We start from the raw sequence: 26,179 nt of genomic DNA, 5'->3' as shown, positions 1-26,179 counted from the left end.
GAATGGGGTACAAGAATTTGAGTGGATCCATCCATCCATCATCCAATCTTATGTTGCCTCATGAGGAGAGTAGGAGCCCATGGCTAGGCAAGTTGGTCCTGAAATTTAAGATGAGAATGACTAGCCTCACTCATCCCGAGTGACATTATGTAAGCAATAAACCCCAACCATCCCTTGGATATAAACCTACACAGGCTCAATCTGAATGGAGAGCCTTAATTACCCACCAAACCACCAGGTGCCATAATTTGGTTGTATGGTTACCACCCTGGTGTACAGGAAACCATTTAGCTTGTTACTCAGTGTAAGTCACCCATACACAAAAGGAAGAGGAAAGAAAGACAGAAGAGGTAGTGCCAAGTCACCCGTAGGCAGAAGGAAGAATATGAGTGGAAATGTGGACAAAAATGTAATGACATCCAGGGCTGGTGGTGATATAGTCAAAGCACAGATTGTGTGGCCACGTGCAGTTTGCCACTAGGATGTGGAAACCAATTCCATCTTGTGAAATGTTTGTAGTGGTAGATGGGGGCACTCACCATCCACTCACTCAATGTAGTGCTGCTCTCGGGTGACTGCTCTTTCCTTTCTGCCTTCCTTCTTTCCTCCTGTCCTCTTCTGTCTTTCTTTCCTTCATTCTTTCCACTTCCTTATACCTATGGGTGACTCTACATTCCCTCCTCTGACTTTTTTTCCTTCATTCATTTCTCTTCCTTCTGCTTATGGGTGACTCTACACTCAGTGACAAGCCAAATGGATTCCTGTACACCAGGAAACCATTTACTATGTTGGGTGGTAACCATATAACTAAATTGTGGTGCCTGGTGATTTAGTGAGTAATTAAGGCACCCTAATCGGACTAAGCCTGTGCCAGTTTATATCCAAGGGATGGCTAGGGTTTATTGCTCACTTAATGCCACTCAGGGATGAGTGAGGCTGGCCACTCTCATCTTAAATGTGAGGACCAACATGCCTAGTCCCAGACTTCTACGCTCCTCAAGAGGCAACACAGGATTAGATGATGATGATGAAATGGTTGTGATAGGTGGGTGCATAAGAGATGTAATGGTATCAGAGATATGGGGTATTCATAAGCTCAAACACAGAAAGATGATAATGATTATGACTATATGGATGTGTAGTGCCTTCCTGAATGATGGATCTAGAGGATTAGGACTGCAAGTGATGAGCTGAGAGGAAGGACAGGACTGCAATATATTACTGTTGTGATGAGAAGCGGTATACTGAGACGGTCTGGGACTATGGACAGGGTGGTGGATGACACCTGGGTGTGTCAGGTATGAGGCATAAACGTTAAGGGTAGGGCTGCAAGAGGCGACTGAAGATGACCTGGACTGAGGTCACAGTGTGACCTCAGGGGTAACACATTGAAGAGAGGCTGCTTGAGAATAAGCAACATGGAGAGCCACCACTAGGTGACCAGGGCTGATGCATGTTGGAACCCTCTCACATGAACAAACAAACCATCAATTTCTCTTTGAAACGGATGTAGTTCATGCTACATTTTAATTTAGCTAAATTTACCTTAACATAATTCTGTCTGCACTGCAATTTTTGTGAATTATTACTCTAATAAAAATCTTGGAAGCTACTGCATCCCTCAATGCTTTCCCTAATCTTTTAGTTACTCCTCCTCGTGCTTTCCAAAGGGCAAACAATTCTCCTATTCATGCATCCCTGTCAACCTTGCTTTCCAAGACTTTCTCTGATAAAGCACAACAACACAGCAAACTGTGGCAAAAACGAATATGCCAGTCATCCAAGCACTCACCCTCAATCAGGTCCAGTCCATAGTTCTTGAGCTGAGAATGCTCAGTTTTAACTTGGGAGGAGTGATGGTATGCACGAAGCTTGGGCACCAGATCTGTGGCATCCTTTGCTGCATTTACTGCTAGTGTGTTGGGAATCACCAGCAGTGACTGAGCAAAGGCACCAATGGCCAACTGTTCACGGGAGCTCTGCAGTGGCAAAGAAAGAGATATTTTAATGACAGTACAGAATCTACAATGACTAATCACTTACTGAATAATAACCAGTGGTGTACCTGGGGGGGGGGGGGGGGGGCTGTTTGAAAGTGCCCCTCGGGCCCCCAAAAGCCTTAAAAATTTATAAGCTTTTTATTAATATTTAAAAATATATATATTTATCATCCCGACAATCCCGACTGAGATATTAGATGAGTTAAGAGAATGAGATATCTGGCAACTTGTAGCCAATCGGAAGGCCTAAACCTTTCGATACATTTGAGACAAGTCTCAGTCATCACCTGACATTGAAACCGGTAGGTGCAACGCCGCTGGCTCTTGAAACTTGGCTTTTATAACAAACAACAATACTGTCTACGACTAATTGTGAGTATAAATTATTGGAAATATTTTCTATTGCAATAGTGTATATAAATATATATAACATATTACAGGACAATATTTAATGTTGCCATAACTGGTTTTTAATGACCAAAATACATTATCCTGATGTGTTTTACAATATTATTAATGCTTTAATGAATCTGATAATTGTTTTTGGTGCTGATGAGTTAAGTTTACCTTAGATTAGGTTAGGCTGGGTAGAGTGAGGTTAGGTGGGTTGCTATATCGTAACACTGGCATAAAATTTTTTTACCAGTTTCATTAATAACACTGTAAAACACACCCAAAAATGTACTTTGGTAATTAAAAACCAGTTATGGCAAGGATTACGAATGTTAAACTGTTACACTATAAAGCCTGCCCACAGTTCTCATATAGTATACCTATGGCAGGCCCTAGCTTTTGGGGGGCCCCCTATATTTAGATGTTGGAGGGGGGGGCCTCGCAAAGAACCTAGCCCCCTGGACCCCAAATCTCTAGGTACGCCCCTGATAATAACAGTATTTTCCTAAAATCTAAAAACTCTATAATTTCAGTTAACTGTACTCTGAATCTACCAGGGTGCTTTTGGCATGCTAACTCCCATCAAATGTTTCCACTATGAAGAGTGATGGGTTCTAAACAACTTGTCATGCCCTGTATATACATCTGACTCCTGTTTTGTCCAGTCAATGTATCATAAACTTACTGCAAAATTCATCAAACAATTATTCCATAAGATCCGCTGGTTTTTGGCTGTTTCTAACAGCATTCTAAATCTATCCCTAAGTACCCCTTTTGGCCCCCTTGAAAATGCACCCCCAACAAATATATGCAAAAAATACTGATCATCCTTATGTGTAGGGCATAATGAAGGACCATGAACATTGCATAAAGGTAAGTGCGCAAGGAGTGGACTTTTAACTCACCTCTAACCTGCTAAAGGCTGAGGTTAGGCATCACAGCCCTCAAAGTCATTCCCAACATTCATCAGATGGGTAATTCACTTTAAATGCCATTTAGGTATTCTGCCATGCTCTACAAGTTGGGACAGAGGCTGATAATGCTTTGTAAAATGCCCTTCTAAAATGAAGGCTCTACTGTATGTTTATTTGAAGCTATGAGTCACACTACATTAGTGTCATATAACGATGAAGTATCTACAGTGGGTTTGTTTTATATTAGCATTTACTACACTGCTAATAGCTCTATATATTATGGCACTACAAATTATACTCATTTCTGCATACAGTGAACCCTTGTTTAGTGCTATGTAGTTAGCACAAGGGATATGTACTGTCCACGAGCTGTGCTACCCAAAATGCTTGCTAATAATACTGGTCATCATATCCATGCAAAAATGCACATTATGTTCCATAACCACAAAAAATCTTATATTCTACCACTTTCTATATACAGCAGTAGTATTTCACATTCAGCAAAAGCCAGACACAAAACCATTAAATTTTTTTTTTTTTAACCCTTTATTTCCAGTAGAATAAACACATCTCAGCAGTGAATGAATGCAATGCTGGTCTACAATCAGCTGACTGTATCTGTGTAAATGGAGCAGACACATGGTACAGTTTTTCTGCCTCAATATTTTTTCAAATCAAGAATTTAAAAAAAAAAAAAAAAAAAAAAGTTACTAGGTTAGTTGAGAAGACTCTTGGGCCCTTGAAAATCAGACAGACACCACATTCAAATTAATTAAGATGTATGAACCACTGTGCAACATCCGCCATTTTATGAAGGAATGAAATGCTCCCTTCCTAGCTACTGAATGGAGGATGATTTGCTACAAGTTTCACAGCCACTTTTTCATGGTGTACACTTTCTTAGGAAGTGGTTGTTGACTAGCACACTGTTTCTGTTTTCTTTCTATGAACAAGTTTCTCCACCTTAAATAAACTGCTGTTCCTCATTTTTTTCACTGATTTGTACAATGTTTTAGCACCACTTGTGGCAACTTTTAACTTAGTTCGTTTTTCTAAATACCGCACTGTACTTTATATGAACAGTGGCTTCATGGTGTTCATGGTGTTTGTACTGACATAAAATCATAGTTATAATCACCTTTTTGAGTAACCTTTAAATTTCATATTTTAGAGAATTTGGATACACAGTCTGGGTAGTCATTTGCCCTCCCTTACACCAAAGGTTGTTTGCCAATGCTTCACGCTATCAAGGTCACGTGCGCAGCCACATATATAGGAAGTGGAATGGCAGTGCAAGTGGTTTAACAAAGGTGAAGAATGAAACTGACCTTCAACTGGCACGGAACCTTGATCCAATAATACACCTCCACTAATGAATGTGCCTCAGGATGCATGCAGTTACCCATGTCTGTGATTGTGTTTATATTTGAACAGTTTTTCAAATCATGCTATAGAATAATAAACTTGTGCTACCATGGTTCATGCTTCTCATTTGTTTACTGTACCGTGTGGCCAGCTACCCATATTTCACTGAAAGTCTGAGATACAGTAAAACTTTGATATAACGGACTTCAATAGACAGGAATTCGCTTTTATCAGAATCAGGGGCGCACACAGAAATTTTCCCGGGGGGGGGAACCATAGTGAGGTGAGGTCAGGTAATTTGATAATTATGGGGAGGTTACATGCAGGTTTAGAGTCAGGGAGCTGCTGGCTCGTGTGCTATTCTTTATTTGTACGTACAGTAAAACCTTGATATAACGGACTTCAATGGACTGGAATTCGCTTTTATCGGAATTAGGGGCGCACACAGAAATTTTCTAAGGGGAAGGGGTCGTAGTGAGGTGAGGTCAGGTAATCCGATAATTATGGGGAGGTCACATGCAGGTTTAGCCAGAGCTGCTGGCTCATGAGTTCTTCTTTATTTGTACAGTACTTGCCAATTTCTCATGTATTCCTTTTATCAAAATAAATATACAGTATATAAATTTCTAAAGGACCCAGAGAGCTAAGGGGGGGGCCTGGGGCCGGTGGGCCCCCCCCCTCGGTGCACCCCTGATTGGAATCGAGGAGCTACTGGACTAAATTCTTATACATCAAAAGAAGTCCGATAAAGCCAGAAGCAGTCCTGACTGTCTGAGTACTTCAGCTATGTTCACTACAATAAGGTACCGGGTAAATAAAAAACATGTTTATCAGTGTACAGAAGACCCTTCTTATCCGAGGAATTTGCATCCGCAGACCAAACTAATTTTAATACAGTAAGCTCACCCTGAATGCGTTCTCACCAAACGCGCTCGCAATTATACGTGGTAAATGCTGGGATACATATAAGACAACATAAGATTATAGAACCATTACGAAAACTATAAATTTATGCGAGAGTCTGGCAATAGATAGATAGATAGATAGACTTTGAAAGGCCAAATCCTTGAACATCAGTGCAGCATGCACGGTTTGTTTTGATCACGTGATCATGTGATTTGCTCTACTGCATTTCCACAGTACTGTACTCTGTTTGTAAGTTAAATATTTACATTACTGTTCTGGTGAGTTTATGTGCAATTTAAAGTACTATTAAATAACGTTAATGCAAGAAATAAAATCTTATAACTAGTTTATCCGATAGCTGTTGGAATATTGCCTTGTTTATTCGTTCATTAAAATTTGCTGTACTGCTTTTCCACAGTACTGTACTTGTAAGTTAAATATTTACTGTTCTGGTATGAACTTGTAAGTCAAAACATTTAAATAAAGTTAAAGCATTAATAAAGCCTTGTAGCCAGTTAACCTGATTTATACGATTACCCATGATCGGCGTCATCAATTTGTCGTCAGACAATTCCCCGTCAGAACAATTCGTACCCTGGACGATTCTCGGTCATTCTATAAATATACTTATTATTAATTAATCAATACTTTTACAAATATACTTATTTATTAATCAATACTTTTATTATATTTCAGGGGGGTCCATCAAAGTCAATGTTCAATAGCATAAGCTTTGGATATTACGAGGGAAAGTCAAAAATTATCCGCACTCGTTTCTGTAATTTATTAAAACAAAAGCAGGGGTTGAACAATTACATCATTTTTCTACATAGTCTCTGTGCTTTTTGATGCACTTCTTCTTGTGGTCCACAAACTTGCTTATTCCATCAGAGAAGAATGTTTTCGGCTGGTTGCGCAGCCATTTATGCACCACTTCCTGCACTTCTTTGCTCATAGCAAATCAACGACCTCGTACAGCATCTTTAAGCTGTCCAAAGAGGTGATAGTCGGATGGGGCGAGATCTGGACTGTATGCAGGGTGTTCCAGCACCTTGAAACCCAATTTTTCGATGGTTTTAATGGTGTGGGCGGCCATTATGTGGGCATGCATTGTCCTGCAACAACAACACTTGCTTTGGTAATAGGCCTCGCGGTTTGGTGCGAATTGCTGGTTTCAGTTTGCTGGCCAGCATTTTGCTGTAGCCTACACTGGTGCCTGTAGACCACCCTTCCAGGTAATGTTCCCCTTTTAAGTCCCCCAAAACGGTTAGCATCACATTTCCTGCGGAAGGTTGTCTTGAGTTTCTTCGTCGTTGGCAATTCTGGGTGTTTCCACTCCATACTCTGCCTTTTGGATTCTGGCTCAAAGTGATGGACCCAGGTCCCATCTCCTGTGACTGTTCTCTCCAAAAAAGCTTCGCCTTCATCATTGTGCCGGTCAAGTAAGTGTTGACACACCTCCACATGACTGCACTTATGCACTTTGGTAAGCTCTCTTGGCACCCATCGTGCACAGACTTTATGGAAGCGAAGCTTGTTGTGGATGATTTTGTATGAAGAACCACGACTAATGTGCAGAGAACATGCCACCTCATCGATGGTCACTCGTCGGTTAGCCAGAATCATCTCTCGCACTTGTTGAATCTTCACGTCAGTGGTGGCGGTTGATGGGCGTCCTGCTCCCTCTACTTGCTTCACGCTTGTCCGGCCACTTTTTAACTTCTCGATCCATTCATACACACTTCTACGCGGTACAGCGCTGTCCCCGTACTGCACTGACACACCTTCAGACCAGAGGAATCGAATCATTGATCTCTGTTCTACCTTGGTGCACATTGCCAATGGATTGGCCATGTTTACTCTGTAACACAAAAGACAAAAATGGAGCGATTAACATCAAACCTCGGTTACGTAACCACAAGAGTACCAACTTTTAGCACACGAGCGCTGAAGGCTGTGCAGCCAGCCTAAAGGAACTTATGGCGAAAGTGCAGAAAATTTTTGACTTTCCCTCGTATTTATTAGTTGCACCTTTAGTCAATAATTAACTTGTTTCTTCCTCACTGTAGTTGCCTTTGAATTATATCCTAGCGTCACCCATAGCTGTCTTCATTAATGACAGCGAATTGTCTTGTTATTGTTGTGAAGGCGAACTGACTTGACGGCGAATTGTCCCGAAACCAATCGGCATCAGCATGTTGCCTTGTGTTTACATATTTGTATGTTGAAGTTTTGCAGTGCAGTACTGCATTTGTAAGGTATAACATTACATAAACCTTCTAACCACTTAACGTGCTTCATATTGATTACCAATGGCAGTTAACTGCATAATACCACACTTAGGAGGTCTAGGGAACAAAATAAGGAGTAGTTAAAACATATGCGGTTTCGCGTCGAACGCGCAACGTTAGGAATGAAACCCACGGGTTAGTGGCGAGCTTGCTGTACTGTACTATACACTGTAACTTACTTTGAAATTGGCGCACAACTCACACTTCATTTGTAGCTACAGTTAGCACACCCGCATCCACGGGCATTCCTGCCACTCCGCCAGTCTTATTTTAAACACCTATCACTTTGTTACGTACGTCGTCATCGCCCTTCTCGTGTTTACAACTTTACTGTACTTCACTGTGTAAGTGAAAAATGGCTCCCAAGAAACAAGTAAAGGATAAAAGCAATCCTTCTAGGCCAAAGAGAACGCGTAAGGTGCTACCTGGCGTCCTGTCAGAAGAGTCAGACTAGACTCACAGCTTACCTACAGTGCCGCAACACATCTTGTCGCCTCACCATATTGGCGCTGTAGGAACTGCACTACAATCATTGTCGTCATCATACAGCAATCATCATCATCTATACAGCAATCATCATCGCCATACAGCAATCGTCATCATTGTACGAAGGTTATGAAGAGAAGTCTTTTGGTGAGTGTTAATATGTATTTGTAATATTTTAAAGTATGTTTAAGATTATATAGTAGGCCTACTGTAACAGTCTCCTGATTCAATACCTTGGTCTGATACCAGCTCTGGCATCCCCACCTCCAGCCAGGAAGCTGACTCTATAACTGCCTTATATTTTCTTGCATTTATATCAGATTGGTGGTCATGTTACTGAAATGCAAAAGTACATTTCCGAACACAGTTGTTGACATAAATTACTGCTGTCTCTAAAGCCCTTTTTACATCCTGTGCCTTGCAAGTTCCAAGATAATAATTAATATAGCCACTGTTATCAGACCTAATATGATTAAAGCAAACCAAAAACAACACAGTGATGGCTTCTTCCATGATGTCCTAACCAGACTAGCAGCAAAGTTCTGGAGAATGTACTAACCAGACTAGTGGCAAAGCTCTCGAGGTAGACTGACAGCGCTGCTTCCACAGCACCACCTCCACAAACTATGGAGGTGCTCTCTAGGACCCTCTTGACCACACATAAGGCATCATGCACCGAGCGCTCCATCTCATCACAGTAAAAGTCATTAGGACCACGGAGGATCAAGGAACTGGCTGACCGAGAACTGGGACTGGAAAGGAGATGTACAGAGTTGTCAGTACAGGTATACAATGGGATCAGTGGCATTATTAGTACAGTACAGTATTTGGAGGAAAAGGAATGGAAAGAAACCATATATAGTAAAAAGGAACTGAAAAAATCTAAAACAAATGAAACCTGTTCTAAAATGTTTCTTTATACCCCTTCTTGAACATACTAAAGATTGCACACAATTGCATATGAGCAGTTACAGTAGTTCCATAAATCAAAATGGCATCTACTTAACACAGCTTAAAGTAAGACTGGGAAAGAGAAAATTCTAAAAGGTTTGTTGTTATGTATTATTCTACATAACATATTTCAAAGATAATACTGTAATTACAAGTAAAATCTAATAAACGTATTAACGTGCATTTTCATCAACTGCATGACTTTCGTTGGACCATATATCTATCAAAGGGGGGTTTAACCTGTGACATACAGTCTACCTCATATAAGCTATATCGAGGGGGCTGTGGTTTACCTCATATGAGCTGGATTTTTAGCAAAGCATTACAAATATTCTTGACAGAGCAGCCCCACACAATTTTTATGGGTTTATTAGGCCATCTCATAACTCTTAACCCTACCTCCAAGATTTAGGCCAGCAACAAAATAGGATTACCTACTATGACTGAAATTCATGCACTTCCTTATCCATTTATCATGGCATTAGCACCCTAGAAAGTCATAATCTACAAAAACCCATTCTTGATGCTAAAATTCAATGCATGGCCGAGAGTGGCTATGGAAGGTGAGAGAAAGATTAAATAAATTGCTGAAAGTTGTGTGTCATACTCAACTTTGCCATACTGGACTAAATGGCAACTCACTTGGGTTTTGGCAAAACTAAGTCCTGTTCGCGTCGTTGTCAGTTTCCTGTCAACTGGAAAAAAATCCAACCACAGCAACTCTGTAATTATGGTGAGCTGCGTAAAAATATTTCATGGCAGAAGCTTCATACCAATGCCAGAATTATAATGTATGTCTGAAATCAAAATGCAATGGTTGCCAAACTGACCATACTGCTGCACCACTGAACCAATTCTATAACCTCCCTGCCATAGTCCATGAATTAAATAAGCATGTGGATTACAGGAATGGGTGGGATGAGCTAAAAATTTGGTGGACAGCGAGCCTGGGACACGGAAGTATACCCTGTGAAGAATGGGTGCTGAAGGATTATCAGTTTAAATGCAGTGAGTATATATTTTCAAGATTTCTACAAGAACAAACTCATGTTGTTCTCATTTAAATGAAAAATGTATACCGTATCAAAAGGTTATGGACTGTACTAAAACAATATCATGATACTGTTGTGGTTGAAAAGGGATGCTAGGGCTCACATCTATGGTCATCAGCAAAAATATCAGTTCATGAAAAAAAAAAAAAAAAAAAAATGTTTTTTTAAGTTTCTTTCCTCTTATTTATTAAAGATTCTATTTCTTTGCATAGGCTAATAGATGACCATCTATAGAAATGCTTTGCACTGCCATTATCATACCGTAATAATTCTGCATTGCTCTTTGTCTATTATTCTTTTCAGTCACTGCTCCTTCAAATAAAACTCCACAGCACACAATGTGCAGTCACAACTGACTATATGATGGGGTTACTTCAAGTGAAAACCCATCATTTAATGACTTACCATATACAAAGGGCTCAATGGGCATGGGGAGGGAGCCTAAAAAAAAAAAACTTGCCTTTGACACCCTTCAGCAGCACCACACACTCTACTAGGGGCCATCATGCTTGCCAGACACGATTTCAAGGTCACAAGTTCCAGTCCAGTAATCCCTTGATTATCCAATGCATTAGGGCCAACGGTGTATCCGGAAACGGACTGAATCCGGATACAGAGCAATATCCTACCTATCAATACCCTACCCATACCAAACCTATATGTACAGTCCCCCAACTAATTGTGGCAGTGTTCTTCGGTCTTTCAGGTACTGTACAGTACCGTATTTAACATCAAAACACACATGGGAATATCCAATACAGTATAATGCTGGAGACTAAAAGAATATTGCATAAACAACAAAAATCCAAAAAAATTCACACCTGATTACAGCAATTACCACCCAGTGACCGACGGACAACAGTCGCAACCAGGTAGCCCCCCAGCTGGTGTTTAACTAATGTCAAACATCTCCTCCTCCATTTGCCGGAGCTGGATGATGCGTGGGGACATGTGGTGAGGCAATGGACACCAAACCACCTTAGGAGATTCTGAAGACAGCCGCAAGCTCACGTCTAATGGCAACTCAATGGCTGTTGATGTGCTCGGCTGCGAGTCTGAGAGTGAAGACTGGGGACAAGGTGGTGGTGGTGGGGAGAAAGGGCTCGCACATGTGGGGATGGCAGGCTTGAAGAAGGAGTTGATCTTGGTCTTACGATATGTGCAACGATTCTGAAGGAGGATGACAGCATCCCTGACTGCCCGCAAATCCATTGCCAGCTTGAGTGGCACCTACTCCCTGTAGCAATAAGGGTACTTGGCATATTCGAGCACTTGCTCAATGCCTGCATGTAGCGCACCAAGATGAGGGAGTAATTGAGTGGTGGAAAGCTCAGAGTCAGGGTCCTTGTCCTCGTCCTTGTTGCCGTCCTCTGTCAGTCACGCAGAAACAGCAAAAGCGATCACCTCATCAGACAATGTACAGGGCTCTTGTCTGGCGAGCTACAGCTCGCAAATGTTAGTATTGTTTCCCTTCGGTGAACAAATTTTACGTGCAAGTCGTCTTTTGGCGAGGAGAATATACATCCACTTCAAAACCCAATAAACTTCAAAATGAGTAAATCTCACTTAAATGAACAAAAAAGGACGTTGTGATTGATTATTAAGTCTTTTCCTGTCGCCAATGTGAATGTTTAAAACCTCATTATATGGTTTTAAACATCTATGTATGTATGTATTGCCAGACGCCACAATCCCGGAAGGGGTGGCCATTTGACTTTGAGTTATTTGTTTTACGGGGTGCGGCACTAACCCTCCACCAACCCACTAGCTGACACGTAGGGGGCACGTATGGTTTGGTTATATGGTTACCACCCAGCATTGTAAATGGTTTCTTGACTTACAGGAAACAATAAATAAATATATTTATTGCTCGTAAAATATTTCGGCTCGTAGTCAGTTTGGCTAATAAAAATTTATTTGGCTTGTATATCTGAAACCTTAGGAGCCAAATGGCTCGCAACCATCAGCAGTTTGCAAGAGCCCTGATGTATGATAACCTGGATTGCCACCATCATTGTCCAACCACTCACATTGTCAACGTCGACGTCCTCGCCTGCCGTACGTAAATGAAGGTGGAAATCGTCCACGTCAAATCCCTCAAAGTCGTGCACAGCCTTGTATTCCTGAAAGAGACGAGACCAACTACTGTACATTCGAAGGTTCTGACAGAGACTCCCTTCCAAGCATTCTCCCAGTTGAGCATCACAGACTTGATGTAACGGCAAAGATCTTCCAAGGTCCAGTCCCCATGCGTGTCGACCCCTTGCTTGTCCTCCATCACCACCACCACCTCGCCCAGGAACCTACAACAGTATAGTCTCTTTGCTGCCATGATAACACCTTGGTCCATTGGTTGAATGACAGCAGTCGTATTAGGTAGCAAAAACATGCACCTGATACAACCATTATCAGCAACCAATTCCTTCTCGGACAGATGCGCAAGGGCAATGTCGAGGACCAGGAATGCCTTCACCTGGTAGCAAGGGATACCAAGTTCCTCCGTTTGATAACGGATAACCTCCTTGATAAAGTATCTGTGGAATCAATATCTGAAGATTTTAGGGCGCGTCCACATGTGCCCTCGAACACATGCTGACAACACAGCTGGCAACATGTTCGGGAACATGTTTGCAGCAGTATTTGGACAGATGTATGAAAACATGTTTCAGTGCAACTTCGAACACTGGCAGCAGAGGCGATGCGATAAGTATGTCCACACCAGGCAGCTGAGACTTCATCACAATGTTACCAACATGATCTTATCGCTGCTGTTCCCAACACGTATGCAGCGTGTTCATTATTGTGTTGCTTACATGTTGCCAGCACTTGTCTGAGCACACGTGTGGATGTGCCCTTACAGGTACACCAGGGCTTCAGAGAATGGTACCACATAACAGGCAGGCTATCCATCAACCCAAGGAGACAATGTGGCTGACTTGCACATCCAACAATAACAGTCCTGAGGCAGTGCATCTTGTTGGCATTGACACAGCACAAGACCAAAACAAGCTGTTTCGATAACTTTCGACCAGGCACAGTATTTTCCCTCTCTACATCCAACAATAACGGTCCTGAGGCAGTGCATCTTGTTGGCATTGACACAGCACAAGACCAAAACAAGCTGTTTCGATAACTTTCGACCAGGCACAGTATTTTCCCTCTCTTCCACCAGGGTGTTGCTAAGGAAGAAGCAGTAGAAGAGGCCAGTTTCATCAGCACTGTACACCTGACCAAGAGCAAGGCCCTCGTCCTCGATCTGGCGAAACAGCTAAACACCCTCCACTGCCATGTCCAAAGCCTTCCTATGTGTCTTACGGCCAGTAACCGGAAAAGCCAACCTTCAGATGCCTTGAAGTTGTGCATATTGTGTAGGTATGCAGACTTCTTGGCTGCTGCCTTCAGCTCAGTCCCACATACAAGCACACCAGCACCCCATTTTTGGCGGAACCAAACCAAAGTCGACTGGTTGATGGTTGCATGGTGGGGCTGAGACATCACCTTCCTGTTACCTATCCGAGCGACATCACTGTACAGTAGTCTAGTCTGTACTAAGCAAGCTTGGTCTATGATTTCTTGATATCAAACAAGGATGAACAGGCCAGATCACATTCCTGCACAATGCATGAAGTGGTCCAGCCCGCGTCAACCCTGCTCAATATCTCACACTTCCTCTCCAGAGTCAAAACCATCCTCTTTCACTTCTCAGGGTGGTAGGTCCATCATCACACACACGAGACTTCCACAGAAAAAAGTTAAGGCCTGAAGAAGGTAGGGAACCACCACAAACACAACAATGGAAGCAGCCATGGTTACAAGCACGTCCACACTAGCGAGAGAAAGGCAGGAACTGAGGTCTGGTACCGCCACATGAATGCTGTGCTGCCATCTCTACCCACGTTTGGCTATGAGTACACAAGTACAGGCATACCCCGGTTTAACGATGTAACTGGTTAGGTAAAACCCCATCGTTCGGTGGGGTATCGTATATTGGAGTACTTTTAACATGTATTGTGGAGGTGGTGGCTGAATCGGTAGAGAGGCGGCCTGCAGTCCTGATGGACCCAGGTTCGAATCCTGGCTGGGGCAGGGAACAGTTTAAGGATTTGAATTTCATAGAAGCAGACTTTCCTGATCTACCAGATGACCCACCGACATGTCATAAAAGTACCCCCGCTAATACCAATACACCAGTCCTGTATGAGACAGCCCTAGCATGTATTCAATATGGACGGTGGGTGTTAGCGCCGAAGTGGTGACATGTAGAGGTGTAGGAGGACTACTGGGCCTTGGGATAGGCTACTGCCCCCGAGATATAGGCCCTGAAGCCTTTGCCCAGAGTTGGAAAAAAAAAAACAGCCTTGGGCTTCCCCCCAAACCAAGCCCAAAAACCACCCAAATGAGCCCAAAAACAAGTTTAAAGCCAATCTAAATGGCCTAACAGCTGTCAAGGAGGCTAACCTAAGCCTAACACCTGTAAATAACTCACTAAAACCAACAAATAAAATCTGAAAATCGTTATATGTAAGTCTGGAAAAGAGTCAAGCTTAGTAAACTGTACCCCAAAATGACAATGTTCACTCCACCTATGGCTAAAACACATTATTCAAAGTTTAAAAACAGTTTATATATCAACCTAAACACACAATTTTAGTCTAAAATATAATCAAAATCAGTTAAAAAAATAAAAATAAAAACCCATCGTTAAACCAGGGTTTAGCCATCGTTAGGTGAGGTATGGTGGTATTTCTACTCCCATCATTAAGCCAGGGTATTGCATCTAAGGGTATCGTATATCGAAGTCTATCTACCTATCTATTGCCAGACGCCTCAATCCCGTTTGGGGTGGCCACAAACAAATCGCCTCCAAGTCGCCCTGTCCCCCGCCATTTCACTGCCCTGCTCCCAACTCACACCCCCCTCTCTCATATACCTCTCCACCCCATCCCTCCATCTCATCCTCGGCCTCCCCCTCCCTCTTCCCCCCTCCACCTCACTCACATACACTCTCTTCGTCAGTCTTTCACCCTCCATCCTCTCCACATGGCCAAACCACCTCAGTGTGTTCCTCATAACGCTTCCTATCACATCCACATCCACACCACAACGCTCCTTTATATCCTCATTCGTCAGCCTGTCTCTCCATGTGACTCCACAGGCTCCTCTTAGATAACTCATTTCCACTGCTCTCACTCTTGACTTGTGTCCTTCCAACAACGTCCAAGCTTCACTTCCGTACGTTAGAGTTGGTATCACAATACTGTCATGTAGTAACTTTTTCACTTCCATGCTCACTTCCCTGTTTCTTATCACTGCTTTCAAAGAACCAGCAACCTTTCTTCCCTGCTGTACCCCTTCAAGCACTTCACCCTCCAAACCTCCATCCTTACTCATCACACTACCCAAGTACTTAAACGTACTCACATTTTCCAATTCCTCACCATCCAACCTCGCTGTACATTCACTGACTTCAACCTCTCTCAAAGACCATCACTTTACTCTTCCCTACAGTCACCTTTAGATTCCTTTTCTTATACACTCTCCCAAACTCATCCACCAAGCCTTGCAGCTCCCCTTCGTCTTCACTCAACAACACAGTATCATCTGCAAACAACAGTACAGGGAGTTTCCAAACACTATCCTCTCTCACCAGGGCCACTCCAACATCCACTACCCTACCCTGTACCTCTTTTATTACCCCATCCATGTACAGATTGAACAACCATGGAGACATGACACATCCCTGTTTCAACCCAGCTTTCAAAGAGAAAAATTCACTTAGTTCACCATCCACATGCACTGCAGCCTTCGCACCATCTTACATACTCTTCACAGCATTCAACAACTTCCCATCTACTCCATATATTCTTAACACTTTCCACAATCCTTGTCTATCCACCCTGTCATATGCTTTCTCCAAATCCATGAAAGCCACATACAACTTCTTTCCCTTCTCTAGAAACATTTCCACTAAAGATCTATTGAGGTATTACTGTAAAAAGCACCTAAATGACCTCTGAGAGCAAGGGTCAACTATGCTCGGCCAGGTAAATGAGCAACACTGGAGTCCCATACATCATGGCCTCGGGGAGTGTTCGAGCCATCCCAACAGCCAAGCAACTTTGACCATTCAGTAGGGAGGCAGATAGTCGCAAGTGCCCGCCAGCGTTCAAGTGATCCTGGCGGCTGGAGGACTTTGACCGTTCCGTATTGTGCTGGACAGCCATATCTGCTCAGCTTGTGGGTCAGGGTCTGTATTACTCATGTACACCAGGGTGCATCCGAGTTATCCAGGCGGCCGGGGGACTTTGACTGTTCCGTAAGGAGATGGACGGCCATATTTGTTTGGCTTGTGGGTCAGGGTCTGTATCATTCGCGCACAGCTGGTGGTGTCCAAGTGATCTGGACGGTTGGGGGGACTTTGGCTGTTCGGTGAGGAGCCCGACGGCCATATTTGCTGAGCTTGTGAGTTAGGGTCTGTATTACAAGCTTACCCCTATATCCGGCAGTGTTGCGTACCAGTGGGAGTGTTCAGTCTGCGAGTATGTTGGATATTGAAGCAATTTTCCCCATAAGATACTGAAAAAAAGCCAGAGATGCGTTCCAGGCCCAAACCCGAACTCTCATATACCGTACACAATCAGTAGAGATTGACAAAGAAACAACATAGGTAATGTTATTATTCTCATATACAATATTACTGCTAAAAAATGATACATCGAACACCAAAATGCAGGAAGGTAAGGCGATGAGATGTGTAGTATTAAGATGTTTCAGGGCAACTGACAGCCAGGCAGGCTGCCGGCAGCACACCAAGTGGGGGTGGGAGGGGGAGTGGTGGAGTAGGGAGACAAGCAGGGGTGGGGGAGGGCAGGGGACTGGAGGGAGATAAGCTGGGGAGAGGGAAGGAGACAAGTGGGGGTGGACGAAGATAGGGGGATGGGGAGGGAGACAAGCAGAGGTGGAGGAGGGTGGGAGGATGGGGAGGGAGACAAGCAGAGGTGGAGGAGGGTGGGAGGATGGGGAGGAAGACAAGAAAGCCATACTGCCCTACTACCCCCCATCATTTCACACACACACACACACACACACACACACACACACACACACACACAAAAGCAGCACAGAACCATGTCTGGTGAGTAGGGAGTCTGCCGGAAGTACAGGATATTGTGCTTGATGGAAAATTCCTGAATCAGTTGAAAAGAATGGGCAGGGACATTGTCATGGTGCAGTTTCCAACTTGTTGCCTTCCAAAGGTCTGATCTCTTCCAATGAACTGCATCACGAAGGCGACAGATAACGTTGAGGTAGTAATGTTTGTTGACAGTCTGACCTTCTGGTGCATATTTGTGATGCTCAACACCACGACAGTTGAAAATAAACTGTCAACATGAGCGGGCATTTCACCTTGGTGCAGACCAAGGCAACCCTGCATGCTTCCCCTGGGAAGACTGTGCTTTGGTTTCTGGGCCATACCCGCACACCCAAGTCTTATCTCGTAACAACAGTCTTCAGAGTGTCTGGATCGCGATTTGCACACTCCAGCATGTCTTGAGCAACATTCATCAGAGAGAAGAGATCATGACGAATGCGATGAAGCATCTGCAGAAGATACCGAAAACCGGCTTTGAAAAATGTTTCAGGTGATGGAAAGAATGCTGGGCTACATCTGTTAAGTCAGAAAGGGCCTACTTTGAGGGGGACTAGTGTCCTGGCTCAACAAGTTAGCTACTTATTTTTATAGAGCCTATGGTCAGATACTTTCTGAACAGACCTCATACCTCCTGGAGAACCTAAATCAGCAAGAAAGAATGACGTGTGCCACACTTTAGGGCAACCAAAGACTGCCACACCCTCCTCCTCAGTGCAAATGCAGAGGGGATGGTAGAGCTCAAACCTCTGCTTGTATAACTGGGAGAGCCCCTGGGAACTGGCAGCGTATGTTACTGAGAACCTGGAGATCATGCAAAAGAATAGCCTCGAGGTTTGACTGACCCCTACACTCTGACAATCCTATATGGCAGGATACCTGCTCCACTACGTCAGCTAAAGCAATCTTGCCATGCTCTCTCCTCTTGGTGGACAACACCTCAATCCACCTTGACAACACGGAGGAGAGGGTGGACAAGAAAAAGGTGGTGTAACTGCCCCCAACACACAACTGTTGCTCCAGCCCACAGATTAAGATATCATCACCACCTTTAAGGCCCATTGCCTCCATCACATCATGGAGCAAACTGTGAGGTTGCATGAGTCTGGGGAGACTGATGTAGTGCAATGGTTTATGGAAGAATTACAATATCAAGAATGCCATCAATAACATCAACGTGGTGTGGAAGAAGGTAGAGCTGAGTACACTGAACACCATCTGGAGGATAGTTTGGCTGGAATGCGTTCACTCCGTCACAGGGTTCCTGGCAGTGGCAGGCATCCACGGTGAAAATTTTTACCTCTCCCAAGAGGCAGGGTTTAACAAGCTCAACGAGGCTGATTTTCAAGAGATCCTGGAAACTACACCAGGCAACTGTCCACTGAGAAGCTCACTGAGCTATAGGAACAGGTGGTGGAGGCACAGGAGGGTGGTGAGGAAGATGATGAGAACAAGCCTGTTTGCTCCTGGACTTCAAGACACTAATGGAATTCCTTGCCATGATCAACGATGCCAAAGCCTACTGTAAGATGGGGCTATTCAAATCACCTGGAGCAATTAGACTTAAGACAGGGTAATGAGACTCAGGTGGTCCAGACAATGTAAATAGTATATTTGACTTTTTCATATGGTACTATATTCTAAAATCACTAATTTATATTGTTAATGAAATTTAAGGATAACTTGCTGATTTACTGAAAGTGAACTGTGATCAATTTTTCATTCCTGTTATTTTCAGATTTTTTGAGCTGTGATTTACAACAATAAAGACAAGATTAATAGTTTTGCCTCCACTGTCCCTTGAATATATAACAACAAGCTATGTGTCATTAATGCTTACCCATCTACCAAAGTAGGTCAGCCACTTTCGTTTATAAAATATTATGATTTTAGACTAATCAAGCGATTTGACTCGGCCCACTGGGGTAATCTGACTTGGCACTTTGGGGTAATTTACATGCGGCAACTCCATCACGTACTATGTGGAATTTTGTAGACAATACATTACGGATTTCAAGGATAATCTCCCAGGTACCGACCTGGTACATGGCTTTCAAAAGAGACATAAAGCCCTGCTGTCCTCCAAGATACGCCAATATATTTCGACAAAGTGGGCTGCTGTCTCTGAAGAGGTCATAGTGGCCTACAGTACTTTAAAAAGCTAGAAGATAGCCTTAGGGGAGTTCCTCCTGCAAACATCATTAATTATCATGAAACCAACAACATGGATGATTCTAAGGGAAAGCTCCAGATATTCCGGCACAGTATAAAACATGCGGAACGTATCATGAATACGGCGAAGAGTTTAACATCCACCACCTTTTCCAACACTGACAGTGGAAGTTTAGTCAGTATGTCATTTACAAGGCTGAATGCTTGCGGCAGTCAGGAATTGATGGAGAAGCGATCAACGTATATAACCGAAATTCCTCTGGCTGGTTCAATTCGAACTGAAGCCAGGGGAGTGGAGAGGTGGGTCTCCTGAAGGCACACAACCAAAGGACAATACTGGGCAAGAAGGAATCGAAGGTCGGACCGATTCGAATGAAAACTTCAAACGTTTCACTGAGGAAAACCTACCAAGTCCTACTGCCCGACATTACATGTTGATAAACAATAATTTTATTTCTCAAATACAGTAAGTCTATTCTGTGTGTTTATATGTTAATATCCATTTACACAAATGAAGTCGGATTGTTTGTGTTTTATCACCCATACCGTAAAGGTTTTTAAGTGCCCTGAAAGCTGCACTACAAACCTTAGTACCACAAAAAATAGCTAAAAGTGAGTCCAACAGCTCCATCTTAGGGTATAACCAAGACAAGGATTCAAACCCTTTGAGGAGTAGGACAGCAACATATGACATACAGTAATACCTGGGGCCATACAGGGAGCTCCTGGTAACTAAGAAAATAGCAGCAAGGCAGACCACCATCACCATCTTCTTGTCTCTTGCGACAACCACCACCACCGAGGAAGAGCCTTGGCCCTCAATGAGTGGCATGTAAATGCTACATCCTGCCTCCATGTTGTCATTCTCTTCTGTACTACTGCCTGGCTCAGCAGTATGGACTCTTCCTTCGAACTGCCTCCCTCAAACACTTCAGGAAGTCCAAGCAAAACTCTTTACTGACTGCCTGGCCATGTGGAACAAACTCATGAAGAATGATGCCGAGAGAGAGAGAGAGAGAGAGAGAGAGAGAGAGAGTCACAGGTGAGCAGTGTGTGAATAATGATGAAGGAAAGGTAGTGGACAGTGAGGATATCAAAGATGGGAGACAGGATTGTTGCTGGTTGCAGAATGAGGAATTTGACTGGAACAAGGAAGGTCTGGAATCGGATGTTCCAGTGTTTAGCCCTTGACCTTTGACCGACACTACTACAGTGAGCAGGACAAATGACAAGATGCAGTTATGGAAGGTGGTGGTGTGCCTGGGTTAACTGATGAAATGATGAAAGCCTCAGGAGATATCGAAGTTTATTTAGTTACTGATTTGATACATTCAACTGTAATGTGGGTGTGCATGGGCTGACTGGTGAAATGGTGAAAACCTCAGGAGATATCAGAGTTTGTTTAGTTACTGATTTGATACATTCAGTTATATAAAAGCATGCTGTTCCAGATGACTGGATGAAAATTGACTGCCATGGAAGGAGGAAATTATAGAGGAAGAAAACTTTTGGACCAGATAATGAAGGTAATGGAAAAAGTCCTGGGGGCCATGCTAGAGAAAAAGTGAATAATGATGAGATGCAGTTTGAATTTACACCAGTCAAAGGGATCACTGATGCAATATCCATTGTCCAAGAGCTTCCGAAAAATATACAGTAAGAGAAAGAAGTGGGAGAGGCAGTTTGTTTTTGGCAATCTGGAGAAGGCCTTTGACAGAGTTCCTAGGGAGGTGGCGAAAAAGGCAGTGAGAAAGCTTGCAACTGAGAAGTGCTGGTCAGGGTGGCCTTGGCAATGAATCAGAGTGCCTGCACCCAGGTAAAAGTGAATCGAGATGAGTGATGACTTTCCTGTGATTGCTGGCATGCATCAGGGGTAAGTTTTAAGTCCCTAATTGTTTATCATGGAACTAGAAGCTCTCTCACAGTTCTTCAGAAATGGATTCCCATGGGAGATGTTGTATGCTGATGACTTGATGCTGATAGCAGAGAATGAGGGGGGGTGGAGGTAAGATTCAGGAAATGAAGAGATGGAATGGGGTACAAGAATCTGAGAGTATAAGCAGATGAAACAAGTGATGGTAAGTATGGCTGGTGGTGGTACGGTCAAAGCATAGGGAATGTGGCCATGTGCAGTTCCACAAGGGTGTGGGAAGTAAATCAACTGCAGTGTTTGTGATATGTGGGTGTGTAAGAGATGTAGCGGTATTAGAAGTAGGCTGCAACATAATGCTAAATTTTAATATTAGCATGTGCAGTGCGTCAGGGAAAGCATGTCGAGATTGAGAGGCACAAAAGGATTGTTCTTGCTCCATGAAAGGATTGTTCTTGCTGGAGAATCTCTAGAGTGTGTGGATAAAGATACCAATATTACTCGACTTTGCCTTGACAATTTACATCACTGTATCACTGGTAATGATGTCAGCAGCTCTCCTGCTTTTGTACTTTCCTTTGTTCTGGATCCTACCTTAAAATCTCTCTTTGGGCAGGAAAATGGGTAAAAATAATGATAATTTCACCATAAAGTAAACTAGCGATGCATCAATTGGTCTATGGTACTGCAATGTACTGTAGTAGTTTTCTCACTCTGACTGAAACAGTGACAGCAGGGAAAATTACTGTCCCAATGAGCAATATAAACTGCACAAAAAAGTTTAATTTACCTACAAATCATACTTAAAACACCCCAACTACAAGACATATACCTAAATCTGTTCAACACAAAAGAAAATGTTACCCTCATATCTTAAGTCTTATAAACTATACTCTAAAACTAGTCGTATAAACTGTACTTTAAAAATATTACAGAGTATAAAGTTTTTCCAAGCATATTATACAGTCCTGACAAATATGTAATATGTGTCTAATCTCACTAGGTGTTACTGACCCCTTGATAAGGATGAGTTCATCATCACAGATGCGTTCTTGAACAACTTCAGCAGCCTCACCCAAATATGTGGGATCAAAAGTCTCCTCTCCCTCCAGGTTGCACAACGTCGTTAGGAAAGTTGCACCAGTTGCTTTAGAAATGCGCTGTGGACAGAACAGTATTTTTAAATGCAATGGAATGAGACTGAATTCAAAACTATTTAAAAATACCTTTATCTATCAATCTATCTAGCAGGATTGGCATGGTTTAAATCCATCCATCCACTGATCACTCAATCTCACTTTGCCCCATATAAACAGGTATGTATGGGCCCAGGGCTGGGCTTCCCAGTTCCCACATTTAAGACAAGGGTGACCACTCACCCTAGCCCTGGAGTGACATTAGGTGAGCAATTAACCTCACCCACTCCTCAGATAGAACCTCATACAGGCTCTACTTGGTTGGCACGCCTTAACCCACCAGACTACCAAATGCCATTTGGTTACATGATTTACAGTAAATCAGGTGATTATAAACAGTAATTAACATTATTTAATTAAGCACTTAATGTTTAACCCCTAAATACCGGAATTCGATCTGGCTTGTCTGCCACTGGAACCGCAATTCGGGGGTATTTTTTTGACTTTCACCAAGGGGAAAATCAATGTTCTGGCTAAAGAGGAAGAATTTACACACCTGACAGCACAATCGGCACCCCCCTAGGCCTAATGGTGGCTGCACAATCAAGGGTCAAAGTTGAAAACAAAAAATAGTTACCCCAAAAAATTTCTGAAAGCCCCCGTAGTTTTTAACTAACTATTCTATTACTGAAATAGGTCACTGCAATATCATATGTCACACCAAGCCCGAGAATAGGTGTTCTGGGGTGTGGGAAGACTACTTGCTTTTGAGGAGATAATGTACCCTGTGGGGAGAAGGTTTGTAGGTATGGAAGTTGGATAAAACCATCTTTTCTCATCAAAGTAGAGCAGATTAGTTTGTTCTTGACCAACTACTATGAAAACAGATGTGTATGTACATGTGAGGAGATAAAAATTCGATCAGGGTGAAGGCCCACAACGAGTACATTGAATCTTGGGAGATCATTTACAGTAATAACCAATTTGGCTAGTTGAAACAAACAAAATCTATGTGATTTGGCATATCAACCATGCATGCAGGTGTGGGGAGATAATTCATCTATGGGGAGTAATAGATGTATCAAGGTGGAGGGGTGGTGGTGGGAGGGCTGGGGCTCAGATGTCTGTGATTGCATGCATTTGCATTTATACAATAGTATACAGAGAAGCATTTATTATGTTCAGGTACAAAATGGAACAGAAAAAAAAAACATCAAGGCAATACATATAAAGCACATGTAAATGTGCTGGGGGTGGGGGAAGTGGGGGAGGGGAGGCATGGGGGGGGGGCAGGCAAGCCAAGCTGCGTGCTTGCTATCACACGATGGTTTATTGGGGGTAGGAGGGTAGTATGGGGCCGAAAGGGAGGGAGGGGGTAGGGTAGGTAGGGGTATACACAGTAGGGGGGGAAGTTGGGGGGGCTAGGGGGGATGGAATTGGCCTTGTGGTTGGGGGAGGGGTAAACTTCGACTAACAACGTCCTACTGGGGCGTAAAGAGGGGTGGGAAGGTCTTCAGAGAGGCTTATTACGTGACAGATGACGAAACATTCAGGCAATGGGTGGGCTGAGAGGGGGAGGTGACCCCCATTTGCCCCCAGAGTGGCCGGATCATCCAACCTAAGGCCAGAGGGGTTAGTTCTCACTGGCTTGAAGGGATATACATCACAATCGGGAAGGAGCAATGTGCAGGCAGTTTTTTACAAGGTGTGCTATATTGATGTGATTTGGCTGAGAGGGCTAAAGTGTTCAACACGTACACTGACATGCTTCGGTATTTAGGAGTTAAGAGTGAATGAACTGTGTTCAGTCATCTGCATATGAGTGAATGGGATTATGGGTGACAGTAAGAGATCATAAATATGATTAGGAATAGGGTTGGGGCCAGAAATGATCCTTGCGGCACACCGGCATTTACCGAGCGGATTTTGGAATAAACTTCATCTACTTCTACTCTTGTTTTTCTGTCACTAAGATATGAGGAAATCAGAGAAACGGAAGATGACAGACCACAGCAACGGAGTTTGGACAGACAGGAATGGTGCAAAATTTTTCTTCCTCAAAACATACTGATGGATGATGAATAATTAGTAAATTAAAATGAGTAAATATTTTCCCTAAATATCTCTTACTAAATCATGGGTGCACATTAAACAGCAGGAAATACTGTACGGTTCTTGATTACTGCTGTCATACTGGGAAAAACATCTGGCTTAATTTTATCTACGGTGGTAGGTGGTGGAAACCATCATCCACTCACCTGATGTAATGCTGCCTACTTGTTCCCTCATCTTTATCACCGTTTTTCTGTCTGCCCTCTCTCTTCCTATTTCTCCTATCTTTTCCAGTCACTTTTTATTACTGCACTCCTCTCTCCTTTTCAGGTGGCTTTACACTGAGTGACAAGCCAAATGCTTTCCTGTAAGCCAGAAAACCATTTACATTGCTGGGTGGTAACCATATAACCAACTCAGACGTGTTACGTACGTGTGAAAAAGTGGGTTAGCGGATGGCTAGTGCCCCTCCCCATGAAACAACTACAATAAAACCTTGATATAATGGACTTCAATAGTCCGGAATTCGCTTTTATTGGACTCTTGGAGCTACCAGACAGGATTCCTATATATCGGAAAAAGTTCGATAAAGCCAGAAGCAGTCCGGAATTCAGCTAAGCTCACCACAATAAGGTAAATAAAATACATGTTTATCAGTGAACAGTACAGTATTATTATACCATTTGATTAATGTAGTGAAGCTGTAACACAGTACAGTACTGCAGTGGTAGCCAAAACAGTTTAAAAACCGTTCATGCAAACCGGACTAATGTCTGATATTTCGGAAAAAGTCCGGAAAAGCAGGGGGAAGTCCGGATGTCGCTTTTATCAGAATTTCGCATTTTTTGGAATGGTTTGGGCCCTAGTCTGTTATAGTGAGGTCTTACTGTAACTCAAAGACAAACGACTGCCCCTTACGGGATAATGGTATCTGACTATATTTTATCTTTCCATCAGCAGCCTTCAGAATGTAGTGCAGGTAAATATTCAAGTTCTTCCAGTGAAATTAGTGAATTTCCTCCTATTAAATCAATTTCACCTCCCCCTCTCATTAGGAGCATAGGGGTCTGGGGCTCAACTACACAGTCCTAACATTGAATGTGAGGCTGACCAGTCTCTCGCCCTGAGTGGCATTATGTGAGCAATGATCCTTACCTACTCTTTGAATTTAAGCCATTATGGGTCCAATCCGTCTGAAGTACCTTAACCCACTAGTTCACTATGCATCATCTGGCTATATGAATACCACCCAACATGGTAAATTATTTTGGGGGTCACAGGAAACTATCTGGTTTGTCATTCAGTGCAGTCACCTGTGGGAAGCACTACACTGAATGAAGAGATGGTGGGCCCCACTTATGCCATAAAAAATAAATATACTGTATACTCTTGTATTATGAACATGGCATTATTTAATAATGTAGATGAGTGAAGACGAAGG

General features: G+C 43.0%; 1 protein-coding gene across 1 annotated transcript in view; it reads right to left on the bottom strand.

The window, feature by feature from the left end:
* The window catches only part of CCT1 (chaperonin containing TCP1 subunit 1), a 168,612-nt gene that overhangs the window by 8,654 nt on the left and 133,779 nt on the right, over window positions 1–26,179 (bottom strand). The window contains exons 9-11 of the mRNA XM_080275491.1: window positions 22,565–22,710; window positions 8,915–9,107; window positions 1,793–1,979 (exon numbers count right to left, since the gene is read on the bottom strand). Coding sequence (XP_080131617.1) covers window positions 1,793–1,979; window positions 8,915–9,107; window positions 22,565–22,710 — 526 coding nt within the window. The remainder of the gene's footprint in view (window positions 1–1,792; window positions 1,980–8,914; window positions 9,108–22,564; window positions 22,711–26,179) is intronic.

Source organism: Coenobita brevimanus, chromosome 61 (genome assembly GCF_032717465.1).
Source record: "Coenobita brevimanus isolate Jiangsu-jjx chromosome 61, ASM3271746v2, whole genome shotgun sequence".
NCBI lineage: Eukaryota > Metazoa > Arthropoda > Malacostraca > Decapoda > Coenobitidae > Coenobita > Coenobita brevimanus.
This window is presented reverse-complemented; position numbering and strand designations above follow the sequence as displayed.